This window comes from Sorex araneus, chromosome 4, assembly GCF_027595985.1.
Source record: "Sorex araneus isolate mSorAra2 chromosome 4, mSorAra2.pri, whole genome shotgun sequence".
Taxonomy (NCBI): domain Eukaryota; kingdom Metazoa; phylum Chordata; class Mammalia; order Eulipotyphla; family Soricidae; genus Sorex; species Sorex araneus.
In genome coordinates this window covers 45,219,510-45,236,278 of record NC_073305.1, presented here as the reverse complement: position 1 = coordinate 45,236,278, position 16,769 = coordinate 45,219,510, and the positions used below count along the sequence as shown (strand labels likewise).

Below are 16,769 nucleotides of genomic sequence, written 5' to 3'. Positions count from 1 at the left end.
ATGAGGCTGCGGCTCCTGGTGGCCGCGCTCTGCGCGGGGATCCTGGCAGGGGCGCCCAGCGCGCGGGCCCAGCACCCGGACAGAGGTGGGCATGGCTGAGAAGGACCCCAACCCGGACTCTCTCTGCGCCGCGTGCCCCGCGGCTCCCCTGAGCTTCTCCCCAGTCCCCGCCACCTCCCCTCGTCCCCCCCCCCCAACTCACCCCAGATCCTCCGGGGCGCTCGCTGTCGCCTCCAAACCGCTCCGAACCTTTCCAGAACCCGGTTCTGGTTCCTATATGCTCGCGGCGCCCCAGCTCTGTCACCCGGCACCGATCCCGCCAGGCCAACTTAGTCCCAGGTCCACACCCGCGCTGGCGACAATCTCGTCCCTCCAGTGTGGGCAGGAGAGGGTGCTCTGCCTCCTGGCAGCCCCAGACGTGCGCGCCGCAGCCGGCTTGGCGGGTTCCCCGCCCCCGACCCCCAGCCCGTGGGACCCCGGGGCGGGGCGGGGGGCTGGCCTCAGAGAAGAGGCGCCCACCTTTCCCGCTCGCCCCAGTGACCTGCACGCGCCTCTACGCCGCGGACATCGTGTTCCTGCTCGACGGCTCCTCGTCCATCGGCCGCAGCAACTTCCGCGAAGTGCGCGGCTTCCTGGAGGGGCTGGTGCTGCCCTTCTTAGGGGCGGCCAGCGCTCAGGGGGTGCGCTTCGCCGCAGTGCAGTACAGCGACGACCCACGGTGAGTGGGGGGCCCCAGAGACCCGGTCAGCCCACCAGAACCCCACTGCTGAATGGGGAGCTCGGCCCTCACATGCCCACCACTTCCTCTGCAGTCAGGCAGAGTCTGGAGGTAGAGTTAGGTGGGCACAGGGAGGGCCTCACTCACTGTGACAGGGAGGGGTGCTGCAGGAACCTCAGGTGCCCTATCCTTCTGTGCTCCCCATGTTCCAGCCTCCTGAGCCCTCAGCCTGTGCACTCACCAGGGGCCTCCCTGTCTGGCCAATGTCCACCTCCCTTCACAACCGGGCCTTCCTTCTTCCATGATTAAGTGCCAGACATGCTGCACCCCAATCTCACCCAGACTGTGACGCTTCCCTGTGGTGGGCACAGCCATAGGCAGGGCAGAGGCAGTCCCTGAGGGTAGGACACTTGACTTGCACAGCTGACACAGATTCAACCCCCGGCACCCTGCGTGTCCCCAGAGCTGCACTAGGGGTGATCCCTGAGGGCAGACTGAGAGGGTAGTTAACTTGGGGGCCTCAGACAACCCAGAGGACTCTCAAGGATACTCACTGCCTGTTCCCTGGAGGCCTCTTGGGGACCCGGCCCTGTCCCATGTTGCTTGCACCTTCTTTTTGTCACAGGACAGAGTTTGGCCTGGATGCCCTGGGTTCAGGAGTGGACGTGACGCGCGCCATCAGGGAGCTCAGCTACAAGGGGGGCAACACACGCACAGGGGCTGCCATTCTGCATGTGGCTGAGGAGATTTTCTTGCCCCAGCTGGCCCGCCCTGGTGTTCCCAAGGTGACTGTCCCCCCCCCCCGCCCTGCCCCCCCTACACACACTCTCCAGGAACCCCTGCTGCCCCCAGGCTGCACTGACCTGAGTCCCTGCCGGCCCAGGTCTGCATCCTTGTCACAGATGGCAGGTCCCAGGACCTCGTGGACTCTGCCGCCCAGAGGCTCAAGGGACAGGGTGTCAAGCTGTTCGCGGTGGGTGAGTGCCCAGCTGGTGACAGGTGGGCCAGGCCAGTGTGTGGAACTCGGAGCTGACAGGACTTGCCCTCAGGCATCAAGAATGCCGACCCTGAGGAGCTGAAGCGAGTGGCCTCCCAGCCCACCAGCGATTTCTTCTTCTTCGTCAACGACTTCAGCATCTTGAGGACGCTCCTGCCCCTCATTTCCCGGAGAGTGTGTACAACAGCTGGTGGCGTGCCAGTGGCCCTGCCCCGTGAGTGCCTGCCTGCTTGTGGGCTGCACCCCTGATACCCCAACCCTCTACCTTGCACCTGCTCCGGCAGTGCACCCGTGCGCTCTTGACCCTTCACCCCACCTGAACCCCCTTTCCCAGCCGATGGCTCAACCTCTGGTCCCCGAGACCTGGTGCTGTCAGAGCCCGGTGGCCAATCCCTGCGAGTCCAGTGGACAGCGGCCAGTGGCCCTGTGACGGGCTATAAGGTCCAGTACACGCCTCTGACTGGACTGGGACAGCCTCTGCCCAGCGAGCGGCGGGAGGTGAGGACGTGGGGCCTGGCGGAGAGGGTGGGGGACTCAGGTGGGCAAGGTGAGTTGACCTCTGACCCTGGCAGGTGAGTGTCTCCGCTGAAGAGACTAGTGTGCGGCTGCAGGGCCTTCGGCCGCTGACCGAATACCAAGTGACTGTCACAGCCCTCTATGCCAACAGCATCGGGGAGGCCGTGAGCGGGACAGCTCGGACCAGTGAGTAGCGCCACTGACCCTGCCCCGTCTCCCCCTCCGCCTGTCACTGCCCCACTCCTGACCTGACCCCACTGCTCCCCGGTGGGATCTTTCCCCAGCTGCCCTGGAGGGGCCAGAGCTGGCCATCCAGAACTCCACAGCCCACAGCCTCCTGGTGGCCTGGCGGAGTGTGCCAGGTGCCACCGGCTACCGTGTGACATGGCGTGCGCTCACTGGTGAGTGAGGGGGCCGCTGAGGGGAGCCCTGGGCAGGGCTGTAGGGTCCTGAGGTGGCCCAGTCCTCAGTCCACTGAGCCCACTTCGTACCCCACAGGTGGGGCCGCACAGCAGCAGGATCTGGGCCCCGGGCAGTGGTCAGTGTTACTAAGCGGCCTAGAGCCTGGTACGGACTATGAGGTGACTGTCAGCATCCTGACTGACCATACTGAGGGCCCTACCACCTCCCTGACGGCCCGCACCGGTAAGGAAGGTTTCTTTAGACAGGGCGGGAGGATAGGGCACAAGGGTCACTGATGTCTCCTGTGCCCTGGGCAGATGCTTCTCTGGAGCAGACCCTGCGTGCGGTCATCCTGGGCCCTACCTCCATCCTTCTGTCCTGGAACTCAGTGCCCAAGGCCCGCGGCTACCGGCTGGAGTGGCAGCCTGAGAGTGGTCAGTGGATCTTGGGGCTTGGTGGGAAAATGGGGGCATGGTTGGTTTCCGATGACTGGCCCTGTCACCTTGCAGACATGGAGTCATCACACAAGGTGCTGCTGTCCTCGGATGTGACCCACCACCAGTTGGATGGTCTGCAGCCCAATACCAAGTATCACCTCAAGCTCTATGCTCTGCTGGAGGGGCACGAGGTGGCCACACCTGTCACCGTGGTCCCGACAGGTGAGCCCGCTATGGGCTGGCCTCATGAGGGGGGAAGCCATGGGGACCCCCATATACCCTCTCATGTTGCCTATCCCACAGGGCCAGAGATGCCCGTGGGCCCTGTGACAGATCTACAGGCCACCAAGCTGCCTGGGCGGCGGGTGCAAATGTCCTGGAGCCCGGTTCCTGGTGCCACTGAGTACCGTGTCACAGTACGCAGCGCCCAGGGTGAGGTGGACACAGCCAGCACCCCCGACACGCACACGCAAGTTCCAACCCTCAGGGGCTGATTGCATCTTTATCCCATCTCTCTACCCCTGCATTCCTATGGCCTCTTTACCTCTCTCTGTCCTGCTGCTTCCACAGATGGCCCTGAGCACACGGGGCCTGTCTGCTCTGCCCACAGCCCTGCTTGATGGTTTACCACAACCACAGGTTCACTCACTTCTCTCCTATCACCCTAGCAGTGGCCACTGTCTGTGTCTCCACTCATGTCACTGTCTGTGATTTGCCGACTCACCTTGCTGTCCACTCACCCGTTACCTCGGGTCTCTGTTCAACGTCGACCTTTGTGACCCCGTGCTTCGTTGCACCTGTCCTCACCCCTCACCCTCTCCACTGTACATGAATTGCCATCACTGACCCTGCCATGCTCCCATCAGTGGCTAGCCACATGGCCACATCCCTCTGTCACTGTGCTTGCCTTGTCCCTAGGGATCGAGCGGACCCAGGTGCTTTCTGGGAGACAAACAAACCTGGAATGGGATGACTCGTGGGCTGGGCCCACCTACACGGTGCGCGTGTCCGCGCGAGTGGGCACCCGAGAAGGCAGTGCTGGCGTCCTCACTGTTCACCGTGGTGAGCGCTGCCAGGGGGTTTAGGAGACAGCCACCTGGCTCACACTAGTCCTGCTCTTGACCCTTGACCTCTGTCTTCACCTGTAGAACTGGAAACCCCACTTGCTGTCCCAGGGCTGAGGGTCGTGGCATCAGACGCAACCAGAGTGAGGGTGGCCTGGGGGTCTGTGCCCGGAGCCAGTGGATTTCGGGTTACTTGGAGGACAAGTGATGGTCCGTTGGGATGTGGGGGAGGAGGGTGGAGGACTGAGGGGACAGGCAAGAGCTAAGCCAACACTTGCTCTGTCCTAGGTGCTGTGTCCAGCCAGACGCTGTCCTCAGAATCTACCAGCATGGACATTGTGGGGCTACGGCCTGGAACCTCCTACCAGGTGGCTGTGTCGGCACTGCGAGGGAGAGAAGAGGGGTCCCCTGCAGTCATCACCGCTCGAACTGGTCAGGGACTGGCCTCAGCCCCATGATGTCCTCTGGTGCTCCTGCAGACCTCCAGGCCCACCCTCTCTAGACCCCTGCTGCTCCCTCAGAGCCCATCCTCCACTTCTGTCACCCCTGCCCCCGCTTAAGCCCTTACCTTCCTTTTTTTGTGGCGGGCCACACCCTATTGTACTCAGGCTTATCCCTGCTCAGTGTTTAGTGATCACTCCTAGTGAGCTCAGGGGACCATATGGAGTGCCAGGATATCAGACCCGAGTCAGTCACAGAGAAGGCAAGTGCCGTGCAGGCGGTACTAAGAAACACACACGATAGTTGCTCTTTGGCCTACGCCCCCAGCTTCCTTAGATTCCTCTGCCTCTCCCCTGACACCCCACTATCATTGCCCTTGAATTTCCACCACCTAATTTCTCAGGCTCTCCCGCCCTTTTCTGTTGAACCAAGTCTCAGAGGGATGCTTTCTCCTACTCTCCTTTAGAATCTTCTGTCTTCTCCTTTGCATTTTCCCCTCTCAGGTTCCTGTCATTTACCACCTTATATCACATCCCTCTGTTGGGACCCTCACTGCTTCCCATATCTGACTCACTCATGGCCTCCTCTCTGAGATCCTTGCCTCCTGCTAGACTCCCATCTCCCCTTCCCTGAGATGACCCCGCCTTCTCCATTAGACCCTTCAACTGCCTCCTTCATCAGAATCCCCCTTGCCTCTCCCTCCAGACCCCCTGGGCCCAGTGAGGACCGTCCATGTCACTCGCACCAGCAGCTCATCTGTCACCATCGCCTGGAACAGGGTTCCGGGTGCCACAGGATACAGGATTTCCTGGCACTCAGACCATGGTGCGGACCAGGGGTTTTGGACAGGAACAGAGGTTTGGAGGTTGTAGAGACTAGGTCTGGATGGAATAAGTGCTTAGGGGTCCAGGAGGGGGTTGGGGAGCAGAGTGTGGCTGGAGCTGCCCCCTTTCCCACCCTCAGGCCCAGAGAGATCCCAGTTGGTTTCCGGGGAAGCCACAGTAGCTGATCTGGATGGACTGGAGCCAAATACTGAGTACACAGTGAGCGTGAGGGCTCATGCGGCTGGTGCTGATGGGACCCCTGCCTCTGTGGTTGTCAGGACTGGTGAGTGAGACCCGGACAACTGCCAACCACATCTCATTATCACACACTAACACCCCATTGAATCTTCCTTGGCTGCCCCATGCTGCCCACCCTGAGGTCCTTCTGTCCTCCTGTCCACACTTACTTTGCCTGACCTCTTCTGCTAGAACCATGCCTCAGTGGTCAGCCTGCTCTGGGCTAGTCTTGCAGTGGCCCCTGACCCCTTCTTCCACGTCTGTTCTCAGACCCTGATAGGGTGGGCAGTGTGTCCAAGCTCCAGATTCTCAATGCTTCCAGCGATGTTCTTCGAGTCACCTGGGTGGGGGTCACTGGAGCCACCGCCTACAGACTGGCCTGGGGCCAGAGCGAGGGTATGATTCCATGACCCCACTCTTGTCTGAGACCCCCACTTGCTGTCTGAGACCCCACTTCCTGTTTGGGAATGCCCCCTCCACTCAGCCACCCCCATCTCTGACTCTTCCCCATGCCCATCCTGGCCAGGTGGTCCTGTGAGACACAAGATACTCCCCGGAGACACGGAGTCGGCAGAGATTCGGGGCCTGGAAGGAGGAGTCAGCTACTCTGTGCGAGTGACGGCGCTTGTTGGGGACCGAGAAGGCGCACCTGTCTCCATTGTCGTCACCACGCGTAGGCCGAGCTTGGGGCGATCCTTGACATGGTGACCTGAGCAGTTTCAGGGCGGGTTGCAGTTGAAATTGGAAGAGGGGCCAGGGATTGGTAGGAAGTGGCGTTTGGGGGCGGGGTGTGTTGCAGGTGCGATCTGGGATTGGTGTAGGGATCATGGGGCGGGGCTTCCCTGACCAGGAGCTCTTCTCCCCAGCACCTGAGGCTCCGCCCACCCTGGAGACCCTTCACGTAGTGCAGCGAGGGCCTCACTCGCTGAGGCTGCGCTGGCAACCAGTCCCCGGTGCACTCGGCTTCCGCCTGCGTTGGCGGCCCGAGGGTGAGTGGTGTCCCAGGACGGATTTAGGGCTGGGGCATAGAGGGAGGGGTGTGGTGGGCGAAGTCAGTGAGAGTAGATAGGGTCAGCCAATGTGGGGGGTCTATGGGATCGATCCAGGAGGTGGGTGGAATCGGTGAAGGGCAGTCAGGTGGGCAGGGTCAGCCAGAACAGGGAATATTAGTGAAGATGGTCATCACAGTAAGGGAGGTGGAGGCTGTGAGTTGGGGGGGACATGGGTGCCAGTTGGAGCCCCCAGTGCTTACCACACACCCCCATGCCTGTTGCAGGAGGCCGTGAGCAGTCTCGGGTGTTGGGGCCAGAGCTCAGCAGCTATGAACTGGACGGGTTGGAGCCGGGGACCCGATACCACCTGCGGCTGAGTGTGCTCGGGCCGGCTGGAGAGGGTCCTTCGTCGGAAGCGACTGCACATACTGGTGAGCGCAGAGGTCCTGTCCTTGCCTGCTTTATTCCTTTGCCCTGCAGTGTCCTGTCCTCCAGCACCCCGAGAGACATCTCCCCCTGCCACTCCCGATACTGGGGTGTTCCCACCATCATCGCTGTTGGCACCTACATCCCTAAGATGGACCTGCCCCAAGCTATCCTTTCCCTTTGGGTTTTAGGCTCTGATTCCTGCTCTTTTATTTCTCCAGAGTCACCTTGGGCCGCAAGCACTGAACTACATGTGGTGGAAAGAGCCATTGACTCCGTGACTCTGACCTGGACCCCAGTGTCTGGGGCATCCAGCTATATCCTGTCCTGGCGTCCCATGCGAGGCCCCGGCCAAGGTGACGGGAGGTCGTGTGGAGGTGCACTGGAAGCGGGGGCTCCACAGAGGGTCTCCTGGCTGACAGCTTGTTATCCTTCACAGAACTGCCTGGGGGCTCGCAGACACTCTCGGGGACAACCAGCTCCCAGCGGGTGACTGGGCTCCAGCCCGGTGTCTCCTACAGCTTCTCCCTGACACCCATCCGCGAGGGTGTGCGGGGTCCCGAGGCCTCTGTCACCCAGAACACAGGTCTGGGGATGCCGCCAAGGGCCTGCAGGGGGAGCTGGGCTGGCTGTGCCTGCCAGTCACTCTGCCTCTCCCGCAGTGTGTGCCCAGGGCCTGCTGGATGTGGCGTTCCTGCTGCACACCACCCGTGACAACGCTCACCGCGCCGGGGCTGTGAGGCGAGCCCTGGAGCGTCTGGTGGCTGCCCTGGGGCCTCTTGGGCCACAGGGGGTCCAGGTTGGGCTCAAGGCAGCAGCTCAGCCCCTACCTTTCCCTGCCCTTCCCTATCCCAGGCTTACACCCCTTCCGCCACTGCCCTTTCCCACCTTTGCTCCTGCACCGCCCCCCGCCCCGGCCCTTCCCTGGTTCCAGCTCCCTCTCCCTATGGCTGGCTCCCCTCCTACACTTTCTGCTGCTCCCCTAATTGATCAGATCTAGGGACACATCCCTGGGACCCCATCACCCCCTGGGCTTTATGTTCCCTCTCTTCAGTCCCTGTGTGCCCCCTAGGTTGGCCTCCTGTCCTACAACCATCGTGCTGCACCCCTGTTTCCGCTGAACAGCTCCCGTGACTCTGGGGTCTTACTGCAGAAGATCCGCAACATCCCCTACACCGACCCGAGTGGGAGCAGTGTGGGTAAGCACAGCCATCAACAAGGACGCTGGGGGCTTCCAGGAACCGTGGAACTTGGCGGCCCTGACTTCTGATGTGACCTTCCCCAGGCACGGCTGTGGGCTCAGCTCACAGGTACCTGTTGGCACCAGACGCTCCCGGCCGCCGCCGGCATGTGCCAGGGGTGATGGTCCTGTTGGTGGATGAGCCCTTGCGTGGTGAAATCTCACACCACATCAGTGAGGCTCAGGCTGCTGGTGAGGAGGAGGCCTGGGACTGTGTGTGTGTTGGGGGGAGGGGCATGGCTGGCTCCAGCAGGGCTGTCGCATGGCTTGGTGACCCTTCCTTAGGGCTCCGAGTGGTGATACTGGGTCTGGCGGGAGCTGACCCGGAGCAGCTGCGCCACATGGACTCAGTCCAGACCTTCTTTGCTGTGGACGATGGACCAAGCTTGGACCAGGCAGTCAGTGGCCTGGCAGCTGCCCTGTGTCAGATAGCCATGACCACTCAGGTTTGGAGGAGGCCGGGGGCCTAGATGGTGGGGATGAGGGGTGCTGTGGGCTCTTGAGTCTCAAGGTGTTCTGTCCACAGCCACGGCCAGAACCTTGCTCCGTGCATTGTCCAATGGTGAGTGTGTGTTGGGGCGGGTGGGGGGGGGCACCCTGGGACTGTCCTTTACACTCATGTCCACATTTTTCCCCCCAGGGGCCGAAGGGGGAGCCTGGAAAGATGGTGAGTGGCCCTGTTGAGGGTGGAGGAAGGAGTTTTGGGTCACTGCAGCCCTGGCTCACCCTTCACTACTTTCTAGGGTCTGAAAGGACAAGCTGGGATTCCTGGCCCCCCCGGTCCCCCGGTGAGTGTCTTCCCAGCCCTGGCCTCCATGCCCTGACTGGCTGGTGACCCCCTCACCTGCTGTCTCCTCCCAGGGTAGGACAGGTGCTCCTGGGCCCCCGGGGCCCCCTGGAAGTATCACTGCCAAGGGAGAAAGGGTGAGTGTTCCCTGAAGTTCCCTTTGCCTCTCTGGAAGTTTCCACAGGGGTCTGAGGAAGAAGCTCCAAGAGCAAACGAGGGGAAGGCAGAGCCAGAGTCCTGGGTTTCTCGGCAGCCTCAGGGCTGGGGGTGGGGGACAGAGACTGGGGCAGGCGGGAAGGAGTGCGGTCCACAACCCCAGTCTGAATCTGGTGCCCTGGTTAGAGGGGTCCAGTGCTGTCCAGCAGTGGCCCACTGCTCTGAGGCCTGTAGTGTGAGGACAGAGGAATGTTCTGGCTCCTCCAGCCAACAGGCAGGTCTGGACCTCTCTCTGTGTCTCCTCTCTCAGGGCTTTCCTGGAGCAGAGGGGCCTCCAGGCCGGCCCGGCCACGCTGGGACACCCGGCTCCCCTGGCCTGCCTGGCCTGAAGGTGAGTGAGCCTTACCCTGGCCGTGTTTGCTGGGGTGCGGGCTCGGCAGACACCTCCTGACTCTGGCTTCATTTTCAGGGCTCTCCGGGGCGGCCTGGCCCTCAAGGAGAACCTGTGAGTTGCTTTATCTCTTCTTTATAACTTCCTCTAGTTTCGTCCAGAGGGTGAGGGCCCCTGGGTGTTGTGGGGAGAGTGTGGGCCCACAAGGACTCCCCCTGAGCCCATGTATCATTGTGTTTTTGTCCTCAGGGAGAGCGAGGGCCTCGTGGCCCGAAGGGGGAGCCGGTAAGTGACTGAGGGTGGCGACCAGGCGGGACTGGGGCATCCCAGGCCGCTCTCCGCACAGACTCGGAGGGCTTGGAACTGGGGCCTCCTCTAGGGCCACGTCCCATCCTGAGACTCTGCACTCTGAGTCCTGCCTCTGCTCTGTCCCTGCAGGGAGAGCCTGGGCAAGTCTCCAGGGTCGACGGCCCAGGGCTCCCTGGACGGAAAGGGGAGCCTGGACCAATGGTAGGTTTGGGGCTGTCTGATTCGGGAGGAACCAGCATGTGAGAATCGAGGTGTATGGGGCTCACCTTATCTTCCTCTTCTTCATCAGGGGCCCCCAGGATCTCGTGGCCCACCGGGGGACCCAGGACCCCGGGGTGCCCCTGGATTTCCTGGCACAGCCTTGAAGGTGACAGCATGTGCCCCATGATTTCAAGTCCTCCCTGTGATCCCCTCTGACCCCACATCATCCCTTCCGGTTGCTCTGTGCCCATGTGACTCCTTGAGCCCACCCAAGTCTCCTTAGCTCTGAGAGCTGGCTCAGGGTGCCGGCATGCATGCCAGAGCCCCAGGCTCAATCCCTGGTGCTGCAGTGTCCCCCAGCACCTCTGGGTATGCCTACTGCCCCCAGAAGGGATGGTCTGGGCCTTCTGCCCTCACCCTCATAATGCACTTTGACCTCATTACCCTCATTCCTGCTGGTACCTGGGGAGTGGAGGTGCTGTCCAAGTGATAGGGTCCTGATCTATCTTCTAGGGTGACAAAGGTGATCGTGGGGAACGGGTAAGTGAGGGACAGGGGCCCTGGGACCGGCCTGGATCCTGACTCCCCAACCACCCTGACTTGCTTCTCTCCCAGGGCCCCCCTGGACCTGGTGTTGGTGGGACGGCCACTGGCGAGCCCGGGCTGCCGGTAGGGACCGTGGGCTCAGGGCTGTGAAGAGTGGGCACTGCTGGGCTCACATCTTGGGGGCTCATGTTTCCCTGGCTTATCCCTAGGGTCTGCCTGGAAGTCCCGGACCCCAAGGCCCAGCTGGCCGCTCTGGAGAGAAAGGAGAAAAGGTAGGCCCAAGCTCTGTGTGCCTTAGTGGGGAGGCTCTGGGCGCCGGGAGAAGCACTGCCACCGTCTCCTCCTTTAGGGCGACTGTGAGGATGGAGACCCAGGCCTCCCCGGGCAGCCTGGAAGCCCGGGACAGCGGGTAAGTGAGGGGCCAGAGCCCCTGCCCAGACCCTCAGCACCAGCCTCTCCCCGTCCCTGTGTCTAAACCCACATCTCCGAACCCCTAACCCATCCTTCCAGGGCCTGCGGGGACCTCCGGGAGATGTTGGCCCCAAAGTAAGTGCCATTTTAGGAGGGGTCGGGCATGTGGGTGACCCTGGGCTTCCTATAAGATTTAGGTGGATGGGGCTGGAGCAATAGCACAGCGGGTAGGGCGTTTGCCTTGCACGCGGCAGACCCGGGTTCGATTCCCAGCATCCCATATGGTCCCCTGAGCACCGCCAGGGTTAATTCCTGAGTGCAGAGCCAGGAGCAACCCCTGTGCATGTCCGGGTGTGACCCAAAAAGCAAAAAAAAAAAACAAAAGATTTAGGTGGAGCCCGTGGACAGGTGATGGGGTTCCTCCAGGTGAAAGGTTATGGTTTCAGAGGAGGAATGGGGAGGTGGGGCATCTTGTCTGGGGTTAACGGCTAAGGCCTCTCTCCCTCCCTCCCCCCAGGGTGAACAGGGTCCTCCAGGGACAGTGGGTGAGACTGGAGAGAAGGTGAGTGAGGTGGGGACTGGAGAACTCTTCAGCACCCCAGGGGGTCTGGCTTGACTCTGGTCTATTTTTCTTATCAGGGTGAACGTGGATCCCCTGGCCCAGTGGGACCCCAGGTGAGCCTACTGACCCAGCAGCACCCCGTCCTAGTCCAGATGTCTTGCCCTCACGCCCCCTCCCTGCTCCCCTCCTCACTTTCTGGCCCTAACCCTTCACCTCAGACACCCGCTGTGACTGACCCATGGGCAAGTGTCCATACTGGGCTGGTCTCTGTCCTGTCCCTGTACCCCATCCTCCCTGGTCTCAAGGCCCTTTGAGCCATGTTCCCTGCTTGTTCTGGGGTCAGAATGGCCGCTCCTCTATTCCCCAGGGGCTGCCAGGAATGGCTGGACGTCCCGGAGTTGAGGGTCCTGAGGTGAGCACAGAGTGGGCACGAGAGCAGGGCCAGCATGTGGCCCTCTACCCTGGACTCACCGTGTCTCCGTGTGCAGGGCCCAGCAGGACCCGCCGGCCGCCGGGGAGAGAAGGTGGGTTCTCTGGGTTCTCCCTGGTGCCAGTGGCGGGGACAGGTGGGACCCAGGACTTCGGAGTCCACCTGGCCCCCATGCATTCTCCACAGGGGGAGCCTGGTCGCCCCGGGGAGCCTGCCGCAGTGGTGAGTGGGGAGGGGCAGTGAGCAGAGCCAGGCCCTCCTGGGACCCAGCACCTGGGAAGCCGAGGCTGGTTCAGGCTCTGTGTCTGCCACGGTCCCACGGAAGCAGGTCAGAAGCTCTGTGTCCCCGGCCCTGCTCCCAGTGGGGACCTGGGACATCCAGCCAGTGAGGACCTCTTGGGGTCCCCCCACCTCATTCTCTGTAACCCCAGCCCCTGCCATGCTGAGGTCCCTCGGGGCCAAGCTGCGTCTGTCCTGTTTGTTCTCAGGGACCCGGTGGTGCAGGAGCCAAGGGAGAGAAGGTGCGTGTGATGGCAGGGAGGGCTTCAGGACTGGGGGCAGGGTCAGTGCCTCCAGAGAGGGGCCTGGGGCTGTTCTGGAGGGTTCTTTGTCCCCTCCAGGGAGACATGGGGAGCACTGGACCCAGAGGAGCTGCTGGAGTCAAAGGGGAGCGGGTGAGTAGTGGGGCAGTGGGGGGAGAGAGGGAGCGGGTGGGAGCTGTGGTCCCTGACCCCCGACCTGCCACCCACAGGGCCCACCCGGGCTGGCGCTTCCTGGAGACCCTGGCCCTAAGGGAGAGCCTGGAGACCGGGTGAGCATTTGGGATGGGAACTGGGCAGCATGAGGGAGGGCGCCCCAACTGAAGTGCTGCTCCTCCCATGCCCTGCAGGGTCCCATTGGCCTCACTGGCAGAACAGGCCCCCCGGTGAGTACCTGTGAGCCGGGCGAGTTCCCAGGTTTCTGGGGTCCCCTCCTTCCAGGGGATGAGCCTCACTCTTGCCTCCTATACAGGGGGACTCAGGCGCTCCTGGAGAGAAGGGAGACCCTGGGCGGCCTGGCGCCCCAGGACCCGTGGGTCCCCGAGGACGAGATGTAAGCACACGGGGCCCTGGGGGGCTGCTTTCCTGGCCACGCCCGCGACCTGGGCTGACACTCGTGTCTCACAGGGTGAAGGTGGAGAGAAGGGTGACGAGGGGCCCCCGGTGAGCTCCTTCCCACTGTGCTTTCTCACCCTTGCCTTTGAGTGGTGGCCCCAGTGGGTGGGGGTCCCCCAGACCCCCCTATCATCACCCTGAGCTGTCCAGCTGGTGCCTGGGCTCCCGTGTCCCTCTCCCGCACTCACCCAGGCTCCCCTTCCCTAGGGCGAACCAGGTCTGCCTGGAAAGGCCGGCGAGCGGGGCCTGCGGGTGAGTCTGGAGGGTGGTAGCAGGGCACGGGGCGGGGGGAGGCCTATGGCAGGGGGCACAGAGGTGACAGGGAGCTCTGAAGGGGGAATGGTGACAGGGGAGTCTGGAGGGAAGCACAGAGCAAATGGAAACTTAAGATGAGATGTTTGGGGGTGCTGGAAAGCCTGCAGTGGTAGGGGAGTCTGGGGGAGCTGCGGGATGCTGGGAGGGGCTGTTTCAGACCAGCTGCTCTTCCCAGGGGGCCCCTGGAGCTCGGGGGCCTGTGGGTGAGAAAGGGAACCAGGGAGACCCCGGCGAGGATGGACGGAACGTGAGTCCTAAACCCAAATTCTTTTCCATTTTATTTTTGTTTTGTTTTGTGTGTGGGGTTCATACCTGCCCCTGGCTTTGCTCTCAGGGATCACTCCTGGCAGACTCATAACCTCTGAGTTCCAATCCCAGCTTTATTCTTTGTGAAAGTTTTTGCTTTGGGGCCCGCACCCAGCAGCTCTCAGGAGATGTTCCTGCCTGGGTGCATGGGGGCTGTTGGACATGGGGTGCTGGGGCTCGACCCGGGTCCCCTGCATGCAAGGCTGGGTGTCCTGCCCTCTGCGCGTCTGCCCAACCCTCCAAGCCACTAACCGTCCAATTCCCAAACCCTCATCCTGTCAGCCCAGCCATGCAACACAAATCTCATAACCAACCCTCATGGCCTCGGACCCCTTAATCACAACCCGCCCCCCAAGCCACTGCCCTTAGAGTGCCTGCAGAATGCCTCAAAACCACTATTTATACTGAGTGGCCTCGACCCCCTTTCTGCAGGGCAGTCCTGGACCATCGGGCCCCAAGGGTGACCGTGGGGAGCCGGTGAGTAGAGCCAGTGTTCCAGGGGGCATGGGGACTTCCAGGGTTCAGTCTTGCAGTGCCCACTTCAGGGGTCTGGAGCTGAAGGCGGGGAGCCCTGAAGGTCACTTCCCAGCCTGACTGGCTTTCTTGGAATTGGCCTGGGGGTGCTGCAGGGAGCCTGGGGGCTGGGTTTAGCCCAGGACACACCGGAGCTGTCCTGGGATCTTGGTTTTCCTGTCAACCTCAGTGATTTCTTTTCCCAGGGTCCCCCGGGATCCCCTGGACGGCTGGTAAGGCTTGAGCTGGCTCTGATCCCCCTGGTGTCCCTGTTGGCTCCACACGGTGTCCTCTTCCTGCCCATGGACTCCCCCTCTCCACTGCCTCCCACCCCCAGAGCCACACTGATCCCCTAGTGCCTCTGACCCCATTTACCGTGGCCGCCCCCACTTCCTCTCACTGACCCAATCTTCTCCCTGTCCATGTCCCCCAGGTGGACTCAGGACCCGGAGCTGGAGAGAAGGTGTTGACCTGTGGTGGGGTGTTCCCTTGAACTGGGACAGTGTTCTGGGGACAGGTGTGCCTTGGGCCTGCCTGTGTCCATACTGCTCTCCCAATCAGCTTGTCTCTGCCATAGGGAGAGCCTGGGGACCGTGGACAGGAGGGTCCTCGAGGACCCAAGGGTGACCCCGGCCCTCCTGGTGCCTCTGGGGAGAGGGTGAGTGTGGCTGGTCCCCCGGGCCATGGGGCTGGGAGAACCTGCTCTGATTTCTTCCTCCCTCCCTCTTGTCCTCAGGGTATTGCTGGGCTTCGGGGGCCCCCTGGCCCCCAGGTGAGTAATGCACTGTGCCCTAGCCACCTCAGTGTCCCCTTGCCCCCCATCTTATACGACTGTGTTCCTTGCAGGGGGACCCAGGCGTGCGAGGTCCGACAGGAGAGAAGGTGAGGGGCGGGGCCTTCCCAGGGGCAGGCAGGGCTTCAGAGGCTCCGCCCCATCCGACCCTTCTGTCTCCTTCAGGGTGATCGAGGGCCCCCTGGGCTGGATGGCCGCAGCGGGATAGATGGGAAACCAGGAGCCCTCGGCCCCCCTGGGCTGCCTGTGAGTCATGGTCTCTGCCTGCTGGAACCCTTCCCTGGCTCCTTTGCATGACCCTAGGTCACCTGGGTGGTGGTGAGCCCTGGCTGAGGGGTGTCCGGGTCTTTTCCCAGAACCTGTGGGGCTCCCTACCACGTGGGCTGCCCGCTCCCAGAAGCTAGTGGCGTGCGCAGTGCCCCTGGCCCCACGATCACGGTTGGCTCCCTGACTTGAGTTTCTCCTTAGGGTACTACGGGCAAAGCAGGGGACCCAGGGAGAGACGTGAGTGAGGGGGCACGGTGCGGTGGTGGGTGGCTCTGGGGTCCTGCATGACAACGGGGGTTGGCAGGAGGGGGAGCGGATCCAACCCCGTCCTGCCAGGGGGCCTGTCCCTGGCAGCAGATGCTCACAGAGTCCCACTTTCTTGCCTTTTCTGCCTTGGGGGTCTCAGCCCCTCCAAAGTTTTGGGGGCTCTTCCCTGAGAGATTCAGCGGGGGCCCCTCTAACCCATGGAAGGTCTCTGCCTCAGGAGATATCAATAGAACCTTCCATTGGGGTGCTACTCTGGTGGGGGATCTCAGGGGCTCCTCCTGATGCGTGGGGTATACCCTAGGGCATAGCTGGGGGCCTTCTTAATCCCAGCCAAGTTTTTTCCCAGGGGCTTCCAGGTCTCCGAGGAGAACACGGGCCCGCCGGGCCCCCGGGAGCTCCGGTGAGTGGAGGTTTCCAGGCTCTCCTGGCTGCGTTTTGCCCGCGCCCCAGTCCTGACCTCTGCCTGCTGCACTGTTTTCACAGGGAAAGCCGGGCGAGGACGGCAAGCCTGGCCCGAGTGGGAAAAACGTGAGTGTCCAGCACAGTGTGGCCGCCTCCTACCGGGCCCCACGGGGCAGTTCTGAGCTGCACATCTAGTGCAAACAGCTATAGACACCCCAGACACCATCCCAGTGCATGCTAGGTCCCCCGCTGACAGTGTCCCCCCAGAAGGTGGACAGCACAGACACAAGGGCATGACATCACATTCAGGAACATTTGGGGACCCACTGCCCCCCAGACATTCTCACCAGGTGCTAAGACATGGACTCAGGGTCACACGAGGACTTGTGTTGAGGTGTGGAGAGAACCCCATATTTGGTTCTGACAAATCACAGCTGCTGGGTCATGCTGCCCTGCCTGTATGTCCCCAGCTGCTCACACACATGTGGCCACATGTCCTGCGAGCCGAGTCTTGCACGCAATCGTGACTCACAGATGGTCGAAACCAGCTGCTGGCTGGCTGTGCTATGTGTACCCATGAGTCCTGCCCGCATGCAGACACTGACCCCAGCAGGGGCCCCTGCAGGGACACCCCTCCCAGGGGCACACATATCCCCACATCCTGG

General features: G+C 62.3%; 1 protein-coding gene across 1 annotated transcript in view; it reads left to right on the top strand.

Moving 5' to 3' along the window:
* The window catches only part of COL7A1 (collagen type VII alpha 1 chain), a 28,880-nt gene continuing 12,111 nt past the window's right edge, over window positions 1–16,769 (top strand). Inside the window, exons 1-64 of the mRNA XM_055135576.1 lie at window positions 1–85; window positions 538–718; window positions 1,344–1,503; window positions 1,602–1,695; window positions 1,768–1,929; window positions 2,050–2,213; window positions 2,288–2,417; window positions 2,516–2,632; window positions 2,730–2,876; window positions 2,951–3,067; window positions 3,143–3,292; window positions 3,374–3,502; window positions 3,989–4,132; window positions 4,219–4,344; window positions 4,423–4,566; window positions 5,281–5,400; window positions 5,539–5,682; window positions 5,907–6,032; window positions 6,163–6,309; window positions 6,503–6,625; window positions 6,913–7,059; window positions 7,276–7,410; window positions 7,494–7,640; window positions 7,717–7,853; window positions 8,127–8,253; window positions 8,340–8,486; window positions 8,580–8,740; window positions 8,821–8,856; window positions 8,935–8,961; window positions 9,038–9,082; window positions 9,156–9,218; window positions 9,548–9,628; window positions 9,707–9,742; window positions 9,878–9,913; window positions 10,067–10,138; window positions 10,227–10,304; window positions 10,652–10,678; window positions 10,754–10,807; window positions 10,894–10,956; window positions 11,034–11,093; window positions 11,195–11,230; window positions 11,613–11,657; window positions 11,735–11,770; window positions 12,025–12,069; window positions 12,146–12,181; window positions 12,274–12,309; window positions 12,576–12,608; window positions 12,708–12,761; window positions 12,839–12,898; window positions 12,977–13,012; window positions 13,099–13,179; window positions 13,254–13,289; window positions 13,449–13,493; window positions 13,732–13,803; window positions 14,295–14,339; window positions 14,582–14,608; window positions 14,809–14,838; window positions 14,953–15,033; window positions 15,112–15,147; window positions 15,222–15,257; window positions 15,334–15,414; window positions 15,637–15,672; window positions 16,049–16,102; window positions 16,186–16,230. Of these exons, the coding sequence (XP_054991551.1) occupies window positions 1–85; window positions 538–718; window positions 1,344–1,503; window positions 1,602–1,695; window positions 1,768–1,929; window positions 2,050–2,213; window positions 2,288–2,417; window positions 2,516–2,632; window positions 2,730–2,876; window positions 2,951–3,067; window positions 3,143–3,292; window positions 3,374–3,502; window positions 3,989–4,132; window positions 4,219–4,344; window positions 4,423–4,566; window positions 5,281–5,400; window positions 5,539–5,682; window positions 5,907–6,032; window positions 6,163–6,309; window positions 6,503–6,625; window positions 6,913–7,059; window positions 7,276–7,410; window positions 7,494–7,640; window positions 7,717–7,853; window positions 8,127–8,253; window positions 8,340–8,486; window positions 8,580–8,740; window positions 8,821–8,856; window positions 8,935–8,961; window positions 9,038–9,082; window positions 9,156–9,218; window positions 9,548–9,628; window positions 9,707–9,742; window positions 9,878–9,913; window positions 10,067–10,138; window positions 10,227–10,304; window positions 10,652–10,678; window positions 10,754–10,807; window positions 10,894–10,956; window positions 11,034–11,093; window positions 11,195–11,230; window positions 11,613–11,657; window positions 11,735–11,770; window positions 12,025–12,069; window positions 12,146–12,181; window positions 12,274–12,309; window positions 12,576–12,608; window positions 12,708–12,761; window positions 12,839–12,898; window positions 12,977–13,012; window positions 13,099–13,179; window positions 13,254–13,289; window positions 13,449–13,493; window positions 13,732–13,803; window positions 14,295–14,339; window positions 14,582–14,608; window positions 14,809–14,838; window positions 14,953–15,033; window positions 15,112–15,147; window positions 15,222–15,257; window positions 15,334–15,414; window positions 15,637–15,672; window positions 16,049–16,102; window positions 16,186–16,230 (5,511 nt within the window). The remainder of the gene's footprint in view (window positions 86–537; window positions 719–1,343; window positions 1,504–1,601; window positions 1,696–1,767; window positions 1,930–2,049; window positions 2,214–2,287; window positions 2,418–2,515; window positions 2,633–2,729; window positions 2,877–2,950; window positions 3,068–3,142; window positions 3,293–3,373; window positions 3,503–3,988; window positions 4,133–4,218; window positions 4,345–4,422; window positions 4,567–5,280; window positions 5,401–5,538; window positions 5,683–5,906; window positions 6,033–6,162; window positions 6,310–6,502; window positions 6,626–6,912; window positions 7,060–7,275; window positions 7,411–7,493; window positions 7,641–7,716; window positions 7,854–8,126; window positions 8,254–8,339; window positions 8,487–8,579; window positions 8,741–8,820; window positions 8,857–8,934; window positions 8,962–9,037; window positions 9,083–9,155; window positions 9,219–9,547; window positions 9,629–9,706; window positions 9,743–9,877; window positions 9,914–10,066; window positions 10,139–10,226; window positions 10,305–10,651; window positions 10,679–10,753; window positions 10,808–10,893; window positions 10,957–11,033; window positions 11,094–11,194; window positions 11,231–11,612; window positions 11,658–11,734; window positions 11,771–12,024; window positions 12,070–12,145; window positions 12,182–12,273; window positions 12,310–12,575; window positions 12,609–12,707; window positions 12,762–12,838; window positions 12,899–12,976; window positions 13,013–13,098; window positions 13,180–13,253; window positions 13,290–13,448; window positions 13,494–13,731; window positions 13,804–14,294; window positions 14,340–14,581; window positions 14,609–14,808; window positions 14,839–14,952; window positions 15,034–15,111; window positions 15,148–15,221; window positions 15,258–15,333; window positions 15,415–15,636; window positions 15,673–16,048; window positions 16,103–16,185; window positions 16,231–16,769) is intronic.